The sequence below is a fragment of the Aplidium turbinatum genome, chromosome 2 (assembly GCF_918807975.1).
Source record: "Aplidium turbinatum chromosome 2, kaAplTurb1.1, whole genome shotgun sequence".
NCBI classification, from domain to species: Eukaryota; Metazoa; Chordata; class Ascidiacea; order Aplousobranchia; family Polyclinidae; genus Aplidium; species Aplidium turbinatum.
Window position 1 is genome coordinate 37,041,647 of NC_137473.1, and position 23,612 is coordinate 37,065,258.

Here is a 23,612-nt window from a genome sequence, read left to right on the forward strand (position 1 = left end):
ATGCACCCAAAAACAACATAATTTGCTACGTAGACGGAGCGTGCGTTTAGCTTTATGCGCTTGCAAACAGACTCGATGTTGCTTTCGAAAGTCGAAACCTCTGCAGTGAATTGTCGCGGCAGTGAATCGCTCGCTGTGAAAATGAACTTGAAGTCTCGGCACGACGTAACCACCAACCAACGCAACAAGGGCTGGTTCAAACCGCATTGCGCACATGCGGAATAATCAACGCAACAACGGACTCGCGCACACTGCATGGCGCACACACGACCGTTGCCATAGAAACCTGATCAAAGGCGGGAATATGCGCATATTTTGTTTCATCTGCAACACGAAAACAGGTCAGTCATAAGTTGCGATATTGTAGTGAAAAGGGAGCTATAATCAAACGTCTCTCCGTAACTATTTTTCAAGGGCTGTTTACGGATGTCAGCAACTTCTAAATTTATTCAAGGTGACGTGCTGTTGAATTGATGTAAACGTGAATGGTTTTACTTTCAACAGGTACATTTTCAAGCGTATAATCAAGTTAGTATTTGCAGTCCATTTTCAAGACATTGTCATTCCATTTACAGTATACCTTTTACTTTTTAGTAAACCTTTTCGTCTCTTGTTTCATGGTAATAAATCTAATTCGTTGCTAAACTTTATGTTGTGCTTAGCTTAAAGAGTCGCAGTCCATCAACCGCTAGTTTACGCAGACGCATGGCATGTGTTTGCTTAACCGAAGTGGTCGAGTTTTGTTTATAATAATTAACGGTAGGTCGAACGTAGCGATAACTCCGAGTGTGGCAATAAAAGCACTCCTAGTGTGACGACATAATTATGTCATCCATCTGCGTGACATTTTGCTGAATTTACGTTGCTGCTGATGAAACACGCTTTCACCCCCACGGCCAAAAAAATAGTTAGGCGCCTATGAGCTACAACAAGTTTCGCTGAGAAACGTTGTCGTGTTTTATCTGAGAAAACTTTCTTCAACGTTCATCAGCGAAACTCAACCGTGCAACACCCAAATTGACTATATATTTTTCGGACATTTTGACCGAATTGACTATATTTTTTTTTGGACATTTTGCTAAAAAATCGGTCAATGACCGATAAATGACTGAAAAAAAACCCCAGGTTCCTTGCTGATATTGGTTGCTTGAGATCTCTACGCTTCTTCGTAAGGTTTAAAGTTTCTGTTGACAGTTTTGAACCATTGTTATTTGTTAGGCTTTACTTCTCTATACTTTTCTGCTGTTTTTGTAAGATTGATAACGATACTGTTATTTAAATCTTCAACTGTATTTCCTGTGTAATTGATTGGTTGGTCTTCCAAGGCTTGAAACTTTCATCTTTCTTTCTGAATGTCTAATTTGACAATGCTCCTCAGTATTCTATGATCGCTTCCAGTATTTACTTTGTTAAGAGTTTGAACGTTTTGGAAGATTTCAGGTTTGTTGGTAATTGTGTAGTCTATTTCATTATGTGTTTCATGATTTGGGCTTCTCCATGTCCATTTTTGGTGCTGTTTCTTTTGGAACATGGTATTTGTGATGCTGAAGTTGTTGCTCAAACAGAAATTGATTAAGTTTTCTCCACGTTCATTTCTTGTTTCGTATGGAAATTTTCCAAAGCAACTCTCTTTTCCTGTACCAATTTTTGCGTTAAAATCTCCCATGATTACATTAAATTGAGTTTTTTGACAGTCTAGAGTTCTTTGCAAATCATCATAAAAAGCCTCAATCTCTTCCTGAGAGCTGAGGGTTGTTGGGGCATATAGGCTACTTGGATAATTCTGAGATCATATAGTTTCGAAATTTACAAATTTTTATAGTTACACTGGCTACCCTGTCCAACTCGCCATGAAATTCTTTTACATTATTGACCAGATTTTTGTGGATAAGAAATCCTACGCCAATCTGATTAACGTTTTCTCTTCCTATGTGGTAGAGCAGATGGCCATCCTTGATATTCATTAGTTTTTCTCCTTTTCTTCTGATTTCACAAAGACGAATCACATGCCACTTGATAGTTTTTATTTCTTTCATTAGGCTGATAAGATGAACCTCTTCTGACAAAGTTCTAACATTGTAAGTTGCAATGAAAAAAGTTTTTTGTTGTTTGATGTACCGGTAGCCTACATTGATTTGTTTGTGCACAGTAGTCATCTTTGCACACAGCACCCCTGTTCACTGCAGGTACTGAGGATGGACCTCTTTCTGTTGATCCACCGGGAACGGGTATTCTTGTTTGTATGCAGTAGTCATCTTTGCACACAGTATCCCTGCATACTGCAGGTACTGAGGATGGACCTCTTTCCGTTGATCCACCGGGAACGGGAGGTGATGTCTTTATTGGCATATTTTCATTGGGGTGTGTTGGTCCATAGCCTTCCATGCTGGCCCAGTGCAGGTTGGAAGGTGGGAGGGTGATGTTAGTCTGACTACTCGCCAAGAACCTCTCTGATTTCGTTGAACGTGTTCAGTACAGCTTCTTGGGTCTTTGTAGTACACAAGCTTCAACACCGCAACAAGGTTTCACCCAAAGTTGAAGTACACGATTATAGGTTGACCTATATTTTTTTGACAAAATCCATTTATTTTTTCATGTAAAAGTTGACTAGCTTATTTCTGGCTCAACCTTCACAATGACAAGATTTATATCTGCAACCACAACCATTAAAACATTTTTTTCTTTTATCAGTTTTCCATTTAATTTTCTCATATTATGAGGAACTTGACATATCTTGTTGCCTTGACGAAAACTTTATGGAAAGTTTTATGACACGTTTTGCTCGTCTAGTTTTTATTGAAATCAATGACTTTGATCTTTCAGGGCTGCACTTTTCCAGCTGTTTTGATGACATCATAGTGAATTATGCTTTTCGCGTCCCGTCACTAGGTAGACACGCTTTTTCAATGTCTTTGCTCAGGCAATTCAGTATTTTGTTTGATCACTGCGGCAATTACCGATGCCAAATGTGAAAGCTGAGTTCAATTATGATTCAACAGAAAAGATTGTTTTGCTATCAGATTCATAAAATCGTAGCGATTGTGCTTACTAACACAACAAAATTAGCATGTGACTTTTCCAACTTTCCATTGTGTGCTAAATACAACCGAAAGCGAGTGATAAGAAGTCATGTGAAGGAACCGACTTAGAAACAAAATCTTGTTTCGTTTATTGGTCGACCCCTGCTTTTTCATGTGAAAATCACTTCCAAAAATCCCAACCTATACTTGAGTATATTTGGTATCTCCGAATCAGCGCCACTGCATTGGAATCTCCAAATAGTCTCAGACTGATAAAAATATGCTAGTTTTGTAGGCTGTATCATTGTAAGTTTTCTGAAGTTTTGTATTTATATTCTGGCCTGTATATTCAGTGTATTATTCCGCTCTGGTCAAAAACACTATGGCGTCATAATTATATTAGAATTGACCAAAAACTACAGGAAACTACTAATATGTGTAAGAAAAGCGCCTTTACAACTTTTCCTTTGTTTCGCTATTTTGTTACTAAAATAGCAAAGGAAAGATGAAGCAGTGAAAGCATGAAACAGAACCTTATATTTCTTAATTGATTCCAATCTACGATGTCTTGGTATTTTTGGGGAAGACTAACCAGTTAAATTTTAAAGGTTACTTTTTGTATGCTGTTTGTACAAGTATGTCTAAAATTAAAGCTGTGATATTTGATTTTGGTGGAGTCATCATACCACAACCACAAAAGGCTATAAGTGCATATGCCAGGGCATTAGGTTTGTCCAACAACTTTTTGCCTGAGTTGTTTTTGGAAGGTGTTCCAAACAATGCTTTCTGCAAACTTGAGCGAGGTGAATTAACTTTGTCAGAATTTTATTCCCATTTTGATTTGGAAGCCAAGAAAAAAGCAAAACGTGAGTTATTGGATTTGCCAAGGTCATTTAATGCCCAAGGTTTGTTTCAAGCCATGCATGGAAATATGCAAAACTTTGATTGTGGTCAATCTTCAATGACTGCTAATATGCTTTCTGCTTCAACCATTTTATGTAAAAATGGAATCTTAACTTGTGTTTTGACAAACAACTGGATTGATGAAAAAAATGCCACTACCACTTCACGTTTCATGAAGATTCTTAGAAATTATTTCAATCTTGTTATTGAGTCTTGCCGCATTGGTGCACGGAAACCTGAAAGTAAAATATATGAACACACATGCAAGGAACTGGGTGTGCGTCCTGAAGAATGTGCTTTTTTGGATGATATTGGCCAAAACCTCAAAGCTGCAAGTAAACTGGGAATTGTTGGGATTAAAGTGAAAGATTCAAAGAAAGCTTTGAAAGAACTTGAAGTGCTGACTGACATTAAATTATTAAACTACAGTTCTCTTCTTTTTCCTGCTCCATCTATTCCATCTGCTGTTGCTCATGGATACGTCAAGGTTAAGCCAGACATTAATATTCATTTTGTTCAATCTGGAGAAGGTCCGGCTGTGATACTTCTTCACGGATTTCCAGACTTTTGGTATGGATGGAGGCATCAGATTCCTGCACTTGCGAATGCTGGTTATCGAGCAATTGCATTGGACCAAAGGGGATATGGAGAGTCAAGTTCTCCACATGGTGTTGATGAGTATTCTCATAAAGAGCTTTGCACAGATGTCATTTTGCTAATGGATAAGTTGGGTATTGGTGTTGCTACTGTTGTTGGTCATGATTGGGGTGGCTCTTTGGCATGGAGTTTAGCTCTTAAATTTCCAGATAGATTCCGAGGTGTTTGTGGAGTAAATACTCCATTTTACAAAACTAATCCAGTTCAAAGTCCACTTGTGGGGATGATGAAAAACCCTGGAGTTTTTGATTATCAATTATATTTTCAAGACCCAGGTGTTGCAGAAAAAGAACTTGAACATGATATTGAACGATCACTATCCATCTTTCTCCAAGGTTATGATTCTTCACTTGGTGATATTACCTCCTCTACCAGCAATGTTAGAAAAAGGGGTGGCATTCTTGTTGGGTTTCCTGAAAAAATGCCTTTTAGTAGCTTTGTATCTCCTTACGATATGAAGGTTTATGTGAATGCTTTCAAAGAGAATGGCTTCAGAGGTCCGTTGAACTGGTATCGTAATTATGAAAACAATTGGGAATGGCTTAAACCAGCTGCTCACAGAAAGATTACAATGCCTGCTTTGATGGTGACTGCAGCTAATGATATGGTGTTAAAACCAGAATACTCATATGGGATGGAAGAGCATGTTGTGAACTTGAAGCGTTTACACATTGATAAGTGCTGCCATTGGACAATGCAAGAACAGCCATTCCAACTCAATGATGGATTGATAAAGTGGCTTGACAGTATTCACATTGGAAGTCAATGTGCCAAGCTCTAATTTTTCAAGCTGTGGTAGTTAAGTTACGTATACTTATATTATATGTAATTGTGCTAGCTGTGTAATTATTTTGCATTGATGAGGTTAAATCTGCTTAGAATAGCAGAACTTGTAATCAACAGTTGATCAGCTTATTTTATTCATCACTTCTGTATTCTAAAATATGATGAACTGTTTTGACTTGGTATAATCATTCTTTATAAATAAGGTTTTAAGCACAGGTTTCCGTTGTACCACAGCTTTTTATGGCACATTTAATTTTGCCTCCTGCTTTTTGTCTTTACTTAAAAGGCATAGTCCAATGTTGACTTCTCCAAAATAGTCAAACCCACAAAAAAAAGCAAAATCTGTAAACAGAATTAAAAGAAAAGCTTGTTGCTGGTTCCACAACAGTCTGCAAAGATTCTCATGAATAAAAGGATCCAACATAAGAAATTGAACCTTAGTAGATTGGCCATGTAGCAAAGAGTAAGTATATAAATAAAAACATGGCTACAACAAATGTGTATTGGACAAATTTAATCATTTATATTGAAATATGCATAAGTTACTTGATCTGTATGTATACTATCACTAACCAAGTCTGGTTAAGTGTCGCTCAAGTTTTTGCTGTGTGTTACCTTCATCTCAGTTGTCATCTACTTGGAAACGAGTAAAAAAATACATGTGGAAGATTGTAAAAAGAAAATTTTATTTTGGTGAAAAGTAAGACATCAAAAAGGTTGTGCATTCAAGGGTTAAAAAGATAACCCATTTTGTATTTAGTTTCATTATTTTGCTATAGGTTTCCATTCATTTAGAAATAATAGTATATAATTGGTTTAAATTTTCTATGCAATATTGTAAAGCATGCTTTGTGCTTTTTATCTATTGTCTGCTTAATACCATTTGTATTTCCTGATCTTTGGAATGAATTTATTTTTGACCTTATTTTTATGAAGTACTAATAGCTTATTATTTTCACCTGACAACAATAAACTTGCTTTAAAACATATAAAAGTTGTATTTCGTAGAAACAAAAATGGTAATAAAGTAACATTGGCGCATTGCATCCAACCCTTAATACGAGGAAGGAACATACCTAGATGATTTCTGTAAAACTTGTTATCCTGGCGATGAAGTCTCATCATAAGAATAAACTATAGATCGTAGTTCCTATCTTGGGAAGTATATTTACTGGTATTTGTGATTGCGATGAAGTCTCATCATAAGAATAAACTATAGATTGTAGTTCCTATCTTGGGAAATATATTTACTGTTGTTTATATTTGAATAGTGGTCTATCACATGTATTTCACAATGGGATCTCATAATTATAATCAGATCTAATCAGTGTTTCACAAAATTACTATGAAAATGCGGTATTTTTCATTTGTCACATATGATAATGCTGAATTAAAAATTTGTGTTCTTCAGTTTTTCTGAGCCATGCAGCAAGTGATAAGGTAAATTACTTCATGGAAATAGGCAGCAACTGTTTAAAGCTGATGTTATTGAAATTTATTGGCGACTAGTTTTGAGATGGCTAGTTTAACTGGTACCCGATTAAGAAATTGTTTCAGAACACATTCCAAGCCAAGTCTGTGTGGTACATCCGTTTGAAGTATGGATTGATTTTGTGTCAAAGCAATTCAAACTTAAAGAAAAATTTGACGATTTTTTTCATGTATTTTATCAGCTGTAGCCAATCAAGTTGTGTTGCAGAGACTTGATTTAATTATTGTTGTGATTCAATAGTAATAATACGGTAACATTCAACTTCAATAACTTTCAATTCAATGTCTGCATACTTTAAGTCAATGTAAAATAGACTGGTTCATTGGCTGGTTTGCTTCACCTGAATAGTTTGCAAATTGTTTGTGAAATATGAATAGATTCACTGTTGCTGGCATATTTCCCCTTGTCATAATGTCACAAAACGACTTAATATGTGGATTGTGGAAACAAAAACGATTGAACACTGCAGTTGTGAAATGGATTGAGACCAACCATATTTTTATGCTAATGCATGAAAGGAACAGTCTCACAAACAACCTAGGCATGTGCTTGATTGTGACCAGGTGCAAAAGTAAATATTGGTATGGCGCTTATTTATTAACCATATATCATTCCTTCACATCATACAGTGCTATCTAGGACAAACTTTGTATTTGCAGTGTTGTGCCAAAACTAATTTATAAATTTTGCTTTTTTAATTGTGCTATTTGCCTTATTGAAATTATATTTGTTGCATGTTACAGAAAGTAGTTTTGCAATCACATTTGTATTAATACTTTATATACCATGGGATGTGATGGAGGTACAATCCCAAAGCGTCATGAACTTGTAAGAACTAGAAAGAAGCCTGAAGAAAAAGATAAACAGTCTGATCTGGCATGGAAGTGGCAATATTGTGCACTTTCCAACCAAATGCTGAAAGAACCCATTGTCGCTTGTGAACTGGGAAAGTAAGGCTGCAGGAGTTTTTAATTTAAACAGTTTAATTTTATCCTGTTAGTGCAAGTGCATTACCGTAATATGTAGACTGTAGAGCAGTGGTTTCATCTGATGTCCATTGGCACCAAGAAGACCACTGCCCGCAGTAAGTTTTTAATAGTCCACCAATGCATCAATTTCAGAAGAATGTATTTAATTACCCTAAGAGTAATTTTACAAAATAATTAAAAAAGGTTTTCTTTCTGCAAAAAGCTTGAAAACTGCTGACTACAAGAGTTGTCATATGCTTATGTACCGTAGTATTGAATACTATATTGATATCTTATCAAGTTCAACCATGAAAGTTGTATCTCTTAAATGTTGATTTTAACATTGTTTTAAGATTTAACATGTTCTGAAATTGTCACAAAAGTTGTAAATATCATACAAATGTAACATTTATTTTGTTTTATAGACTGTACAACAAAGATGCTATTATTGAGTATCTGCTGGATAAACAAGAAACCAACAAAATGGACAAAATGAAACATATCAAAGGTACGCATCACATTATGTACTTTCTAGCTTTGGGCTCATAGCCTGGGTTTGAACATCGTGTTTACCCCTTTGAACTGATAGGACATTTTGTCCCATAACACATTTTGCTAAATTTTAAATAATTTATTAGGTTACGTTTTTATTTATTAATGAAATACAACTACAGTATTGACATGGCGATCACATCACTAACGCAGTTGGTAGATGGCTAATAAACAAGCTTGATAGCAAAAGTAGTTTGATACCAGTGATGGAGTTGGTTTGCTACTGTTAGTAAACCATTGATGATTAAGACTTGATGGGGTCATAAAATGGAGCAGAAGATCTGCGTGTCTTGGATAGTGAGACCAAAGTCTGGCTGCTCTGTTAGCCTCTCAGTTTCCATAAAACATCTCTAAACTAGAGTGGTAAAAGAGTACCCCTTTGCTCTCAAAAGTTAAAACAACAAAAACAAATTTCAGCATTTTAAAAGGCGCATTTTGCACACTGCCATTGTGCTAGTTTCAGGGTTATAAAAAACCCGAGTTTTTTTTTCTGTAAAACCCAGCCCGCCCAGGTTTTTATGGGCAAAAATGGGTTTTGTCACTTAAAAATAGCCAATTTTTTTTTTGCAGAGCTTGATTTTTGGTTTAAGAATAAGTTGACCATTGTTTATGCAATACGCATTTATGTGAAAAATCATGCTCCGAGACAGCGAGTTGCTAAGCCTGTTAAGTGACAAGAATTTGATTATTTTTTTTCTTTTCTAGCAATATTATAGATTTGCAACAACACTAATGCTAGAAAAGATAACAATCCCGGTAGTCAGCCAAACTTTGCAGTGTTTATTTGATCAAATGTTGAAAATAAAACTTAAAGTTTTGAAAAAAATCTTCAATGCGTTAAAGGTGTTGACTTAAGTTTTTTTCTTGGACAGCTTTGAAGTTTTCTTAAATTGCAGCAGAATTCTTCATCTGACAACACTAGTTTTGTAGATCTAGCACTAGTTTTGTAGATCTTTTTAAAACACCCGTGTTTTTTTTTATAAAAAACTCAACCCACCCGGGTAATCGGGCACCCAGGCAGCTACCCACTACAACCCTGGTTAGTGTAGGCTACAATATCTCATGACTTAATGCTGCGAGCACGAATTATGTGATCCCTATTCCAAATGACCCGAATGCCGCATAACGTAAATGACGCAAAATCTGAATGACGCGACACCTGAATCCTGCAAGACGCAAATGATGTAAGATTTGGTTAATGTGCAAGACATGAATGACACAACATTTTGTTAATTCTTGTGTCTGTTGTTATGGTTGTGCTGTTCAGAGGTTTCGCATTCACGGCATTAAAACTTCCTTTGCAAATCTCATCTGAAGCTACAGTGTCCACCAGTGCAGTTGAGAGGATAATTTTGGCCCGGTTCCAATCAGAGCCTGGTTTGTACCACACAAGATACTCCAAAAAAAACAAAAACAATAAGACTTTAAAGAATAGGCATTAGGCAATATTTTTTTCCTTCAAGGCGACAAGAATGATAGAAATGAGGCCAGGCTCCACACGTAACCCCTGGAAAATAAAAGCAACTTTTGGGTGTTAGTCACCACGATTGCCTGAAGATATAAAAAAAAATGTTAAAATTGTTAAAAAATGTCTTTTTAAATGTGTTAAGTTCGATAGGGTTGAACAAACTACTTTTTACACTAGTTTAACATCTGAAGATGCTGATTCAGTGACACTTATTTCTTGTACTAATAGGCTTGAAGGATGTGCACACTTTGAAGTTGAGTAAAAATCATGATTGGGAAAAACGTTCAGAAAAAGGAGATGGATACATCGACACGCATCTCTCAAAATACATCTGCCCAGTCGCCGGCATTGAAATGAATGGGAAATACAAGTATGGCAAGCAAATCATCATGTTTTGATAGGGTTCAGGATTAGTTTAATTTTCCCTTACAGGTTTTAGTATAAAATTAATTCTGATCATAAAGATTCATATAGCTAAACAATGGTATTTGACTGTAAAAATTTATTTTCAAACTTAATAATTGTTGCCATAATCTTTTTTTTATTTCAGAAGAAGCATAATACCTAAGCTACTTTGATGCCATACTTGTGAAGCTGATATATATGGTCGTTGTTGATTACTCGTTCATGCATTTCTTAGGTTTTGCTATTTGTTGTCTTGCAACTGTGTGTTGAGCAAACGAGCGTTAAAGCAAGTACGTGGAAAAATTTGTCCGTCTTGTTCGAAAGAATTTTCCAATGAAAATGATGAGGTCATTTTGAATCCAACAGAGGTACGAATTTCTAGTTATTTATTTCATTTATAAAAACTACCGGTATATTTTAAAATTTCATTTCAAATTACTCAAGTTTTGCGCGATTATTTGCCTCAATAATAATGATAAATCTAGTAATGTATAACAGTATTGTTTACTCTGTGTTGGCTGAAAAACTCTATTTTATGATAGATACTGGACGCAAATGCGACCAGATATATGTGGATAGTGACTAGACATAGTTTTAACAATTTTCTGTAAATTCATCAGGATGATTCTGGCTATGCCCTTATTATAACTGCCGACTGTATACTATAGCTGAACGCTCGAAAAGACGTCGTGCATGAGTGTCGTTCGACACAGTCCCATCGTGACTGGCAAAGCCACTTTATGACATTCTTGAATGTGGACAAGAAGTTTTGCTTCTCGTCTACGTACTCTAAATCTTCAATCACCTGGCATTAGCTTGGTTGTTACATAAAAAAAAAGTCCTTATTTTTGTCAGAAGAAAGGACTTTTTGGTTTAACTTTGGAAACAAGTTGTTCAATATCTTTGTACCATCATGTGAGTTTCCATCTTTGGATATATTCTATTCTTTGTTTTCCTTATAAGCTTTTTATATATTTTTGAAGGAAGAAGAGGTCCTTCTTAATGAGAAAATGCAGAAAAGAAAAGAAGACAGGAAAAAGTCGAAAAAAGATAAAAAGAAATGCAAAGCAGTTAAAAATGGAAGAGAAACGGATCAGGTACAATGTGCAAAACTTTTTCAATTTCTATATCTACGTGATAGAAGTATAATTCTGAATTTCGGTGCGGCCCCTGGAATTGTTCATTTACTTAAAACCTACGTAACCAAAATTAAAGCACATTTTTTACACCGAACGCTATTGATCTCAAAACGTTTATCCTGATTGTGATTAATATTTTTCACAATTATCCCACTCATTTTCTCATTTGTTTTGCGCTTCGTAATACTGTCCAATAACTGTCAAAAATCCAGTTTTACGGGGCAAAGGTGAATGGTGATTCCAATGTTAAAAGGACACTAGATTTAGTAACAATGTAACTTACCTCCCATGTGTGAAATCTTGCCGTCATAAGAAATTTCCATTTATAAAATCAAACATATTTTCATTCCGCACTGGAACGTGTTGAAATTGTATATTGTTTGGATCCGACTGTTAATTAATTTTAATTTATTCCTCATGGTCGTCTCTTTAGGTAAAAGCTGCCAATGGACTTACTGAACATCCCGACTCCTCCGAGACAGATGTTGCTTCCTCCAATGGCAAGCAAGATGTTGCCTCCACATCGAATCATGAGTTGTCTTCAGGTCGAGTGAAAAATCTGACCGCCTCTTGCACCGTACAAGGAGCAAAGCACAAACTGAAGGAGGAAAAGATCTTCCAAACAAACGCCTTCAAATCCTTGTTCACGTCACATTCATCCGCCAAGCGAGCCAAGGATAAGAATGGACATTGGATTACATACAACCCATACCATTACGCCGGATAGATCACTTGTGCATTTTCTTTTATTAACTTGGTTTAACTTCGTATCAGATCCAGGAGTGTGATTTTGTACTGCATGTCCTCATGACCAACACAAAATCAACGGGAACGTCATCGTGTGAACTTCTGCGGCTGAGGGTCTATCCTTTTACCACCCCAGATTTGCGATGTTCCTTGACCACATTGGAAGGCTGTTCGAGAGCAGCCAGTCTGTGGTTTCATCATCCAGAGTGAAGTCTCAGAGTTTGCGGACTGCGGCACCACATTCACAATAGAAGGAAGAAGTCATTTTCCATTGGTGCAAGATTGAGCGGAATAGTCCGACGTCCGTACGAAGACGGTTGAGGCGCACCCACGGCTGTCTTTGTAGTGTCAGGCTGGGGGCGGGAACCGGCGTCCGGGATGTACAAATGGAGTCTGGTGATCTTGACTTTATTCGATCACAAGATAAGTGAGAAGTCACTAAAACGATGCAAAATTTGAAAAAGTTTCGATTCTTCGGAGCTGAATGTATTTCGTTTGTTTTTGCTTTTTTTCTGCTTTTCTCGATTTGCTGCAGGTCAAACCCACTGCTGGTTTGTTATTTCTGAGGTCGTGCTTACACATTTGAAGTTGTATAATATGCATGTGCAAACATGTTATGTTTCTTTCACAATCATTCGAGTTTTCATATTTTGTAAAATATTTGAACCCTCTCATCTGGAGTTTGCCTGCTTCCTTATTGACATTGAAGATTGGCGTAGGATATAAGGTTTTCTTTGTCTTTGTTCGCGTAAATCGCCTTGTGCGGACATCATAAAAATAGAGTGTGTTTTATCGGAGATTTCCCCTTCTGTAGTTAATTGTGGCATATTTACCTTCAGACTAAGAAAACTTCATTGAAAAACCGATTCTGGCAGTTTGATATACAGCATTACTGTTACATTCAAGTCATCAAGGTTTGCAGCGTTTAAGCCAGGGATGTCTAACCTTTTATTATAGTGGGCCGCATTGTCACTGAAATAAATCAATGGGCCGCAGGACCTCTTAAATTTCAAGAAAAATAGGTACATAAAGAAACAATTAAAAAACCCCATTAATTTCATCTTTGAAAATAGGATCAAATAACACACACATAGAAAGAAACAAAAACTTATTTCTGCAATACAAAGTCAATGAGATTTTTGACATTGTTTTCCAGCTAAAAGGTTATCAACATTTGCATTAAAGCACGTTGTCTTGATTTTTAGGATGTTTGCTAAGTGTTTGTCGGTCTATCTGTTTCTTTCTGTAGTTTTGATGTTTTTCATGGATAAAAATAACTGCTCGCAACAATATGTGCTTCTTCGTTTGAACCTTCTTCGCCACTCCAAGGGTCGAGGGGCTCTGCCTTTTACCACCCTTGGGCAGTGGCGGCGACGCGGTCTAGATGTTTGGGCAGGTGTCGAGCAGCCATTCAATTGATTTGTCATCCAGTTCACGCAGACCACGCACACCATTTGGCGCATGGTAGATGGCGCAATTACAAATGGTGTGGTCTACGGTTTGTTCCTCCTTGCCACACTCACAAATCGCGGATGGAGCCATCCCCCATTTGTGCATGTTCGAGCGGAATATGTGCTGCCCCACATAAAGAATAATTTTCTGGACAAATTAACTAATTTAATAAATTCATTACATGAATGTAATTCTTTATAAAATAAAGGAAGGGTGTGTTCTCTGTGGAAAGTTTTCAAACTTTCTCGACTTTGCAGTTCAAGTTGGAATTCGGGTGGCGCTTTATCACACTGAAATGAAAATGGGTCACTGAATAATTTTAATTCAATTTCAATCTTATTGAAGTCAGAAAATCTGACTGTAAATTCAAGCAAATCTTCAGATAACTTAGCATACTTTTCATAGTTTTCAAACCTGTCTTGAGCTCTTTCAGATAGACTACAAAAATGTAAATTTTGCCAGCTTTCAATTGTGTTACGAAAAGTTATAATATCCTGGTAAAGCTATTTATTCGCTCGAACATTGAACTACAAAACTGGCATTTCCCTTGTAAATGCAAATTAAGCTCAGCTAGCACTTCTGTGAGGTCAACTAAGGAAGACAAATCATTCAACCATTCTTCATTTCTCTAAAGTTCACATTCACACTAGCGGGCCGTACAAAAATCTTAGGTGGGCCGCAATGCGGGCTGCAGGTTGGACATCCCTGGTTTAAGCTGGGTTTTATGTATCTTCATTTAACTTTAGCTTCTGGAGGTAAAGGGCAGGCTGAATTTTGTGCTTTATATATTGAAGTGTTTTTGTTTTACTATACTGTAAATTCAGTTGTGAGGTTGATTGTATAGGTGAAAATACAATGTATAGACATTAGACATGGAGTCGATATGTGGTTCCTTACTATGTCGCAATAACAATGCCATGGTACGATGGATCTGTTTCAAGCGCGTTTCTGACCGGGTGACGATAGAAGAGCTGAGATCCAGGCTTGGCATTGTTAAATCCAATCTTCAACGAATATCCCCGAGGACGTCCAAAGGAGCGTTGACTGGGCAGCTTTCGGGAAGATCTGCGATTAGAAAATTTTGTTTCGGTCGACCCTCCGTGCAGGTGGCATGGAAAAATGCTATCAGACAATATAGACTTTCGTTGGCGTCCGCACTTACTGTTGTTTCTCTGGGCAAGAAACTTAACGATAATTGCCTCTACCTAGTGATCGATTTCGAGTAACGGGTAGTATCAAATTTAAGTCATAAGTAAAGTAGACAACCGGAAAACAGACATTGCCGTCGGCTGCAGCGTGGGTCAGGTGTATGTCGGAAGGCGTACACCGATGCATAGCGCTCAAGTCCGCTTTCCCGCAATGCAGGATAAAGATAAACAAACAAACAATTCTTCAATACGGGGAAAAAAAGATGTTAATCGTGAAGATAGAGAAGCCACAAAGAAAGTGAAACTCCAATTTGTCTAACTAAAATGAATGTAAGAACTATAAAGCAAGTGAAAAGTTTTAGTTAGAACAACAATAAACTGGCACGCAAAAAAATACAAGGAATTTAATATACATATTGCTCAAGCAAAAACCGCTTTTCAGCAAATGAAATCAATATTGTGCAACAAGTACAATGTAGCCTACATATCTCAACTACTAGGTAGATGCATAGTGTTACAATCATATATCCAGTTTTTAAAAATAATTCAAGAACCTGGATAATCATAAAATAATGACTAAAAGAACAAACCAGTTTGAAATGTGGGTATTCCGAAAATGCAGAGGATTACCTGATTTGTCAGAAAAATCAACCAAAGTATTTTAAATCAAGGTAATCACACGAAGAATCTACTAAAAATATCATATCCCTGAAAAATATCTAAGAAAAACAACTTCAATTTCCGAGGACACGTGCTGCAAAAAGGAAAATTAAAACATCTCTTTCCCAAGGCAGACGAAGATTAACCAACGTAAAACAACACCAACATAGCCTACACCTAATTCCCATAGCAAAAAAATCCAGAATATTGGAAACTTTTCATACAAAAGGCAGTCAATGCTTGGAATCAAGTACGACAATGAAAGAAGAAAAGTAGCTTAGCTACTTGATAAATCGGAATGGCGCGTTTCGGTGAGTCCGATCCCTATTCAGTGATTTTTTAATTTTTTTTTTTAAATTATCGGGTATCGTAGCCTAATTAATTATCATTGCCGTTTTAGGGTTAGAGGTTAGGAACTCACCGAATAGTAGCAGACCTTGATAAATAGCCTACTGCTGAAATAGAAACTTTAATCATTTTAAATTAAGGAGTCATTGTAAAATTTCCACAAATTCACATTCGAGACTAGCCCTTTATGTAGCTAACGGGGTGGGGTATACACTGGTCACGCCAAGCATAGGCTACTTTTACCCATGTTCACGTCACTACCATTTGTAGGCCTACTTAATAAACTCAGCGCTTGTTGCTGAAGATACCGTAGTTTAATATAAAAAAAAATGACAAGGTAGCACTTTTGATGGAAGGTAGTCGCTTTCTTTCAGTTGCAACATTTGTCATAGGCAGCACCTTGACTGGTTAACTCAGTGCTTCCACTTTCAAATTTTCAATTTCCCTAAATTTAGTGTACAGTTTGCTTAAATTTCCCTTAATCAAACCTTGAAATTCCCTAAAAATTTCCCTAAAATAAAAGAACAAATATGTGTTGAAAAAAGCATAAAAAAACCAGGTTTCCATAGCCTATGTAGCGACAGATAAAAAAAACAACGAATGATAGATACACATGAGAATTTGATAAGCACACAAAAAATGGCAAAAAATGAAACAACAAAAGAATCTCGCTCAATCAACAGAAATTTTTAAAATTATCCAATTGTTTCGGGATATGCTACTGCCACAATTATGCATTTACAATATACACAATTACAAACCAGCCAAAATTTTGTTCTGAGTTCTCTTGCTTCTTCATACTGTGTGAGCCATTTAATATCAATTCATTGATATTACAGAGAGAAAACTTTAATTTGTCTATAGTACGGTACAATTATATACAATATGAATAAGATAGCACCATAGCAATCTAGATACCACAACAGACAGGAAGCAACAAAAGAAATCAGTCATCGAGTCAGCTTCCCTGTTTTTAATGTGACAAATGTCAAGCATCGGCAAATTACGTTTTGTTATTTTGCTAGTTTCCCTTTTGTTACTTTGCTGTTCACTACATGTTTGTGCCAGCAATGAAAAATAAAATTGAAAAGAAATTAAAAATATAACAAGTTTTCTAAACTTCTTATTTCAAGGGCATTTTTAAAAATGAATTTTGATGTCAGAGAAGACTCCACCAAATAAAAAGTTACAACAAAATACAAGTGATACTTAAACACGTTTTCAAAAATGGGCTGCCTAAAACACAATTTGAACTTTTGAAGGCACTTCGCAGCAGCCAGCTTCGATAAATTCTATACTGTAGCGAATCAGTGCAAGGCCATTTAAATTTTCAACTTCGTTGACTCCTGGCCTGAAAATTTCCTGCGAAATTCCAGTGTTTCAAAATAAAATTGAAAAACCTAAATTTAAAGCTTTTGTAGCGGACGCTGCTTTCAGCATATCCACCCATACACAGCCATCAGTGGGATGGCAACATTCCTGGGCAAAGTCGGCAAGGAATGATAGGACACGAGGTCGATTACGCTGCTGTATTGTTTACTAACTCAACTCAGAAGATCAATGCTTGCTCACAACGTAATTGTTTATAGTTTTTAATCTTCGATCCAGCAACACAGAAAGTAAAGGAAAACACCGGAATATTAAAGCTCCACCACCAACGACTGGATACGAAATGTCGTCGCTGCTACATTAACAATAAACTGATCCAAACGTCATCCTGGCAGTGCCAAAAATAGAAAACGGTAGCAACAACGAAACTGATATATTGCTTTAGAATTACCAAGACTGATTTCTTGATACCGGTTTTAAGTTCTGACTTTTGATATTGCATTCAACTGATTTCCATATTGAAAGAACCGACTTTTCATATTGAACAAAAACTCAACAAACTATTGATTTTCACATAGCAAAAACTTAACACACTCTGATTTTTACATGTTGTAGAACTCTACAAAAGACTAAAATTTCACATAGCAAACGACTGATTGATTGATTTAAAATCATGAGCTTAACTTCTTTAAGAAGGTACTAGTGTGAGATTGCGAGTTTTACATATGATCACACAACGCAACACGACTGCAATTCTACATAACGATGAACCAAGGTAGGAATTCGGCATAGTGACGTTGATTACAGAAGTTGAATTCCCGAGACGTGCAGTTATGCGCTCAAGGCGGAGTCTTCTGGAAGATTCTAGTGACGTTTACGTGTGACGTCAGAGACGACAGAGCTCTCTGGCGCTACAGACACCCCCGCAAGAAGGAAAACGGGGTGGCCGTTTGACTTCTGATGAGATGTTTGCAGCATGAAATGAAACAGGCGAGGCACAGGATGCGTATTATAACATAGACACACGGTGAACAACAAGACGGGGTCGGATCCCCTCCGCACGGCGCGAGCGCTAACAGTTCCTCTGATTCCGGGGAGCGGCTGGTCGGCTCTCGATTGGTTAAAGCAGAGGTCTCGTGCGGCGGACATCCGGCTTCGATGATTTCTAATTAAAAAATGTGGAGAGTTACAATGACAAACACAATCTGATCACTAATCAATCACAGGTGAACACTGACGATGCAGATAATGTTAATATGCAGTACGACGACTAAGTTGTGAAAATTGATGAAGCACGTCAGAGGGCACAGAGCGCACTCTCTCTACGACACGGAGGGACAGTCCGGACAACGGCCGTGCGAAGCAGTCGTACAAACTGCCACACACCGCGACGCGAGAGCAAAGCGTCATGACAGCAGGATGGGTATTCTAACCAAACGGGGAAGGTGAGAAAAGCTAACTAAGGAAAGGTGGAATGGATGGATGAATGGATGCAGTTTTACGTCATGCCCAGGACGAAGACTGCTGTAATTAATACGATAACGTTTAAATGAAACCAGACCAGGACTGTAGTGCCAGGAGACAACCAGGGGAAGTGACGAGGCTTGAAGTACCTAGCCTCACGACGACCAGCAAACATAGGAACTGAAAGATAGATAGACTGAAAGCATGCTAGCTGTGCAAAGCGACTGAGCGTGGAACCGGTCCAACAGAGCAGGAAGCGGTGGACAGATGAATGCGAGCAGCTGTGACGAAACAAGGCCAAAAAGGCAGAAAGCGACGGGCAAGCTAGTCGCAAGCAGCATGTCGACTTATATCTATGCTGCCACCTTGACAAGCAAGATCCTAGCAACAGTGACTACAAGGGTGAACAACGAGGCGCTACGTGAACAAAACAGCGGTGGTCAGACAAGGGTTATAGCAAGTACTATATACGGGAAGTGTGCTGCGTCGCACGCCTATGTGAGGGAAGCGCAGCTCCTTAAGACACAACTCCTAAAGCTCCTAAAGACAACTACAGAGCGGGGAACTGCTAAACGAGGGAGTGATTAACTGAGGTAATGTATGCAGTTTCAAGTCTTACCCAGGACTAAGAAGTGGTTGAGAGCTACTGTAATTCCTTTGAAGACTGTATGCAAAAACGATGACTAAGCTAACTAAGGAAAGGTGGAATGGATGGATGAATGGATGCAGTTTTACGTCATGCCCAGGACGAAGACTGCTGTAATTAATACGATAACTTTATGCAAGAACGGCACCTAACTGATGAAAGATGGGATGGAGGGATGCAGTTTTACGTCGTACCCAGGACGGCTGGATGGATGCCGTTTTACGTCATGCCCAGGACGGGTGGATGGTTAAGATAAATCATAGTCTTTCAAGTATGCGGGTGCAACGATGTTCCCGCCGGCACGGGAAACGACGGAACTGTAATGACGCTCGCCAACGTCCACAAGCGGAGCCCCAGAGCATTGTGCATATTCGCGTTCTACGGTGGGACCAGGTCCAGTCTGAGGCGAGAGCGCCTCCGAGTTCTCTATTCCTACTATGGGGTGAAGCACCGCGGCTTTAAGTCTGTCGATCGATATTGTATCAGCCCTGCCCTTGATGCTCAGGGTGAAATACTTATCACTGCGGTTGAGGATGAGATACGGTCCTTGATATGACCGTTGCAGGCTGCTCAACACTCTGTCCGTTCGGACGAACGCATGCGTACATGATAGCAGGGCGTCGTCTAGAAAGGTGGCTCGCTTGTTGGGATGCCTAGGGCGAGTGTAGCGAAGCGTTTGCATGAAGTATGACAGGTTCTGAACATACAGTGAGTGTTGAACGTCCTCCCCGTCACGAGCATCGAAGAATTCGCCGGGAAGCCTTAGTGAAGTGCCCATAGTCATTTGCGCGGCGGAACAGGATAGGTCTTCCTTCAGCGCAGAACGCAGTCCTAACATAACGAGACCCAGATTACTACACCAGGCAGCGGGGTTGTGCTGAGTTTTTAAAGAGACTTTTAGACTCCGGTTGAAGCGTTCATTGATACCGTTAGACGCAGGGTGGTATGCCGTGGTGTGCACAATTTTACTTCCCAAGAATGTGGCCATCTCGTGCCAAAAGACAGAGGTGAATTGCCTACCACGATCCGATGATATTACGCAGGGGGCTCCGAACCTGGAGACCCAATGTAGTATGAATGCGTCGGCACAGACCTTCGCGCTGATTTCTGGCAGGGGTATGGCTTCCGGCCAGCGAGTAAATCTATCGATGACGGTTAAGATGTAACAGTATCCACCTGAATTCGGAAGGGGTCCTACCAGATCGACGTGTACATGTGAGAAACGAGCATCAGGAGCATTAAAGTGTTGTAGTGGGGCAACGTTATGGCGTCCTATTTTGGTCTGCTGACAGGGCAAGCATTCCCTACACCATTGCCGCAAGTCGGACCTCATTTTCGGCCAGACGAACCTTGCGGCTACAAGATTACGGGTTGCTCTGATTCCCGGATGAGCCAAGTTGTGCAACGTTTGAAACACGAGGGACCTATACAACTTGGGCACTAAAGGTCGATACCTCCCGGTACTGATGTCACAAATTAAGGAGACCCCGTGGTCGGGTAGAGTTTTCCTTTCTAACTTCAAGGAGTGTTCGGATCTACAGAATTCAGCCACTGAATGGTCGTCCTCCTGCTCGATGGCTAGTTTGAGTAAGTCAATACCCGGAAGGTCTTCGAAGATGGCATTTATCTGGGGGCGACTTAAGCAGTCAGCTACGACGTTATCTTCACCCTTTATGTACTGTAGATCAGACGTGAATTCCGAGATATAAGAGAAATGTCGAGACTGTCTACCTGTAGCATGGGCAAGCGTACCCTTGAAGGCAGTGATGAGAGGTTTGTGATCCGTAAATATGGCGAACTTACGACCTTCCAGGAAGTACCTAAAGTGCCTTAAGGCGAGGTATATTGCCAACAACTCACGGTCGAATGTAGAATAGCGTCTCTGAGTATTATCCTGACATTTGGAAAAGAAAGTAATGGGCTTCTGTTTACCATCGATTTCCTGTTGGACCACGGCACCGACAGCAGTGGAAGATGCATCTACGACGAGAGAGGTCACGGCGCCGGGGGCTGGATACGCTAACAGTGAAATGCTCTTTAAGCCTTCCTTCGACCTGTCGAAGGCTGAGATTGCATCATCGGTCCAAGGTATCGGTTTCTGACCGGATAGCTTGGGAGTTAAGATGCCGTGTAGCGGCTGCAAGAGCCGTGCACAGTCGGGAATGAATTTGCGGTAGAAGTTCACCATGCCAAGATACCTCCTGAGCTGCCCTGCCTGTAGTGGACGCTGAAACTTCTGGATTGCTTCCACCTTGCCAGAAAGGGGTCGAATGCCTTCAGAGTTGACCTCATGACCTAAGAATTTTACATTCGGAACACCAAACACACATTTTTCCTTATTGAGAATGAGCCCGTAGTGAGTCAAGCGTCGAAAAACTGCCCTCAGGTGGATCACATGTTCTTCTTTATTTTTGGAGAAGATTAACACATCATCGACAATGTCGACAAATATCATCGACATAGCAAAACACGAAGTTCAATCCACGCAAAACCTCGTTCATGAAGCGTTGAAACGTTTGGCTAGCATTACACAGACCCATGCTTAATTTACAAAATTCGAAGCCGCCAATGGGCGTAACGATGGCCGTTTTTGGAATGTCCCGTTCGGCGACACGGATTTGATGGTAAGACTTGAACAAATCCAGACTAGAGAAGATGGTAGAGCCATGCAACGCGTCGACGAAGTCATGCAAGAAGGGTAGCGGATAAGTATCGCGCCGGGTCTGACGGTTGAGATTTCTATAGTCCCCCGTGATGCGGTAGCGACCTGTGTCCCCTTTTGGGACCATGTGAACAGGGGAGGCCCAGGGAGAATTGGAAGGGCGAATGACACCCAGATCTAAGAGGTGCTGTATTTCCTCGCGCGGATGTATTAACTTTTCGGGCGATAACCTGCGCACGCGCGACGCTGTGGGAGGACCAGAAGTGAGAATATGATGACACGTTTCATGTTTAGACGGACGATGATAGTTTTCCAGGGCAAAAACCTTCGGGAACTCAACGTTTAAGAATGCGTAGGCGCCTAGCTCGGTAACATTGGAGTCCTTGCCTTTCGGTCCGCTAGAGGGTGCGGTGTGTCGCACATGATTAGCATAGTTATCACGATTCGGCATAATCAGGCGCCTATTAGGAATGTCAATGGACAGGCCAAAATGCAACAAAAAGTCTATGCCTATTATGGGTACAGGCAGATCAGCGAGCTTAAAAGTCCATTCAAATTCGACGGGTAGGCCAAGTGAGAGCCGCTTGCGCACGCTGCCGAACACCCGAATGGGCGAGCCGTTCACAGCGGTAAGAACACTAGAGGGTTTAGCACGATTAAAGGAACGGCAGGGAAGTATACTTAGGCTACTACCGGTGTCAATAAGAAAAGTTAGATTCGTGTGCGGGTCGTAGAGCCGAAGCATCGCGCCGGAGTTTAAGTTGATGGTCCCCACTTCGCCCGCTCTGCTGAAGTGGGACCCGATACGTTTTTTGCTCCTTCCCAGTTGCAAGGAGGGGCGCAGCGACGGGCCCTAGGACCAAACCTATCGTGATAGAAACAGAGTGAGGGGCGACCTCGAAGGTCGTCACGTGAGGGCATGGGCCTCCGAGCGGCGAGAGAGGGGGACGCCCGACAGTCAGGCGTCCTGAAGCTCCCAGAAATCTCACTACCGGAAGAGTTCATCCTGCGATCGAATGACTGTACAGACTCAGACAATGCGGAGACACGCTTATCCAAAGATTGATTAATGTCTGCCTGCGAGGAAAGACTGCGTGAACCCTGCACAACGGCATCATCGCCGCTTGAAATTTTAACTATTTCATCCGCTCGGCGCGCCAACGTCTCCAAATCATCACCCGCATGCGCGGCTAGAATGCGCCTAACGTCAGTCGGTAACTTGCCCAAAAACAATTCACGCAACAAGGATGTATTTCCTCTAGCAGCACTACCCAAAAGTCGTCTTATTTTAGTTAAATGAGTCGATGGCCTTTCGGCTCCGAGAGGCGTCTTGTGGAACAAGGCACTCACACGGTCTCCCTCCGTGAGACCAAACTCGCGCAGGAGGGCCCGTTTAAGCATGGCATAGGGGTCGTCACAACCGTCACGGTCGACGACGGCGTCGGCGACCCTATGCAATTGCTGCTCGTTGAGTGCCTGTATAACTAAGTCATATCGTTCGTCAGTATTATCAATGGCCCTATTTCTAAAGAAGCTTTCGACTAGCTCAAGCCAAAGGGATACGTCCGTCTCGAAGAACCTCGGCAACGACATGCCATAGGGCCTGGGGTGCTTGCAGACACCACAATCCAGTGCCTGAAGGGAGTCGTCCGGACGGGGGCGAAACACATCGTCATCGCTGCTGTCAAGACGCCCCGATCGCGCGCCACGAGTGAGGCGGCGGCCAAGGACGACAACGACGAGGGAAATAAAAAGGCTTACGGCTA

The 23,612-nt window shown here is 39.9% G+C and overlaps 2 protein-coding genes across 2 annotated transcripts; both read left to right on the forward strand.

The window, feature by feature from the left end:
• The first annotated feature begins 3,657 nt into the window (after nt 1-3,657).
• LOC145787674 (bifunctional epoxide hydrolase 2-like) lies at nt 3,658-7,598 on the forward strand. Its single transcript, XM_082599472.1, has one exon. The coding sequence runs from the start codon at nt 3,658-3,660 to the stop codon at nt 5,359-5,361; it is 1,704 nt and encodes a 567-aa protein (XP_082455598.1). The 3' UTR covers nt 5,362-7,598.
• Nucleotides 7,599-7,605: 7 nt separating this feature from the next.
• Nucleotides 7,606-14,458, forward strand: LOC145787682 (replication termination factor 2-like). The gene is made up of 6 exons (XM_082599483.1): nt 7,606-7,808; nt 8,252-8,334; nt 10,075-10,216; nt 10,487-10,619; nt 11,235-11,348; nt 11,824-14,458. Exons 1-6 carry the CDS (start codon nt 7,645-7,647, stop codon nt 12,115-12,117), a joined length of 930 nt encoding a protein of 309 aa, XP_082455609.1. The 5' UTR covers nt 7,606-7,644; the 3' UTR covers nt 12,118-14,458.
• The last annotated feature ends 9,154 nt before the right edge of the window (nt 14,459-23,612 follow it).

Bases quoted from the DNA above. Each gene is read 5' to 3' on its own strand.
- LOC145787674 (XM_082599472.1), top strand. From the start codon at position 3,658: ATGTCTAAAATTAAAGCTGTGATATTTGATTTTGGTGGAGTCATCATA.
- LOC145787682 (XM_082599483.1), top strand. From the start codon at position 7,645: ATGGGATGTGATGGAGGTACAATCCCAAAGCGTCATGAACTTGTAAGA. The intron at 10,620-11,234 runs GTACGAATTTCT...ATATTTTTGAAG, and splicing joins TCATTTTGAATCCAACAGAG to GAAGAAGAGGTCCTTCTTAA. The intron at 11,349-11,823 runs GTACAATGTGCA...TCGTCTCTTTAG, and splicing joins ATGGAAGAGAAACGGATCAG to GTAAAAGCTGCCAATGGACT.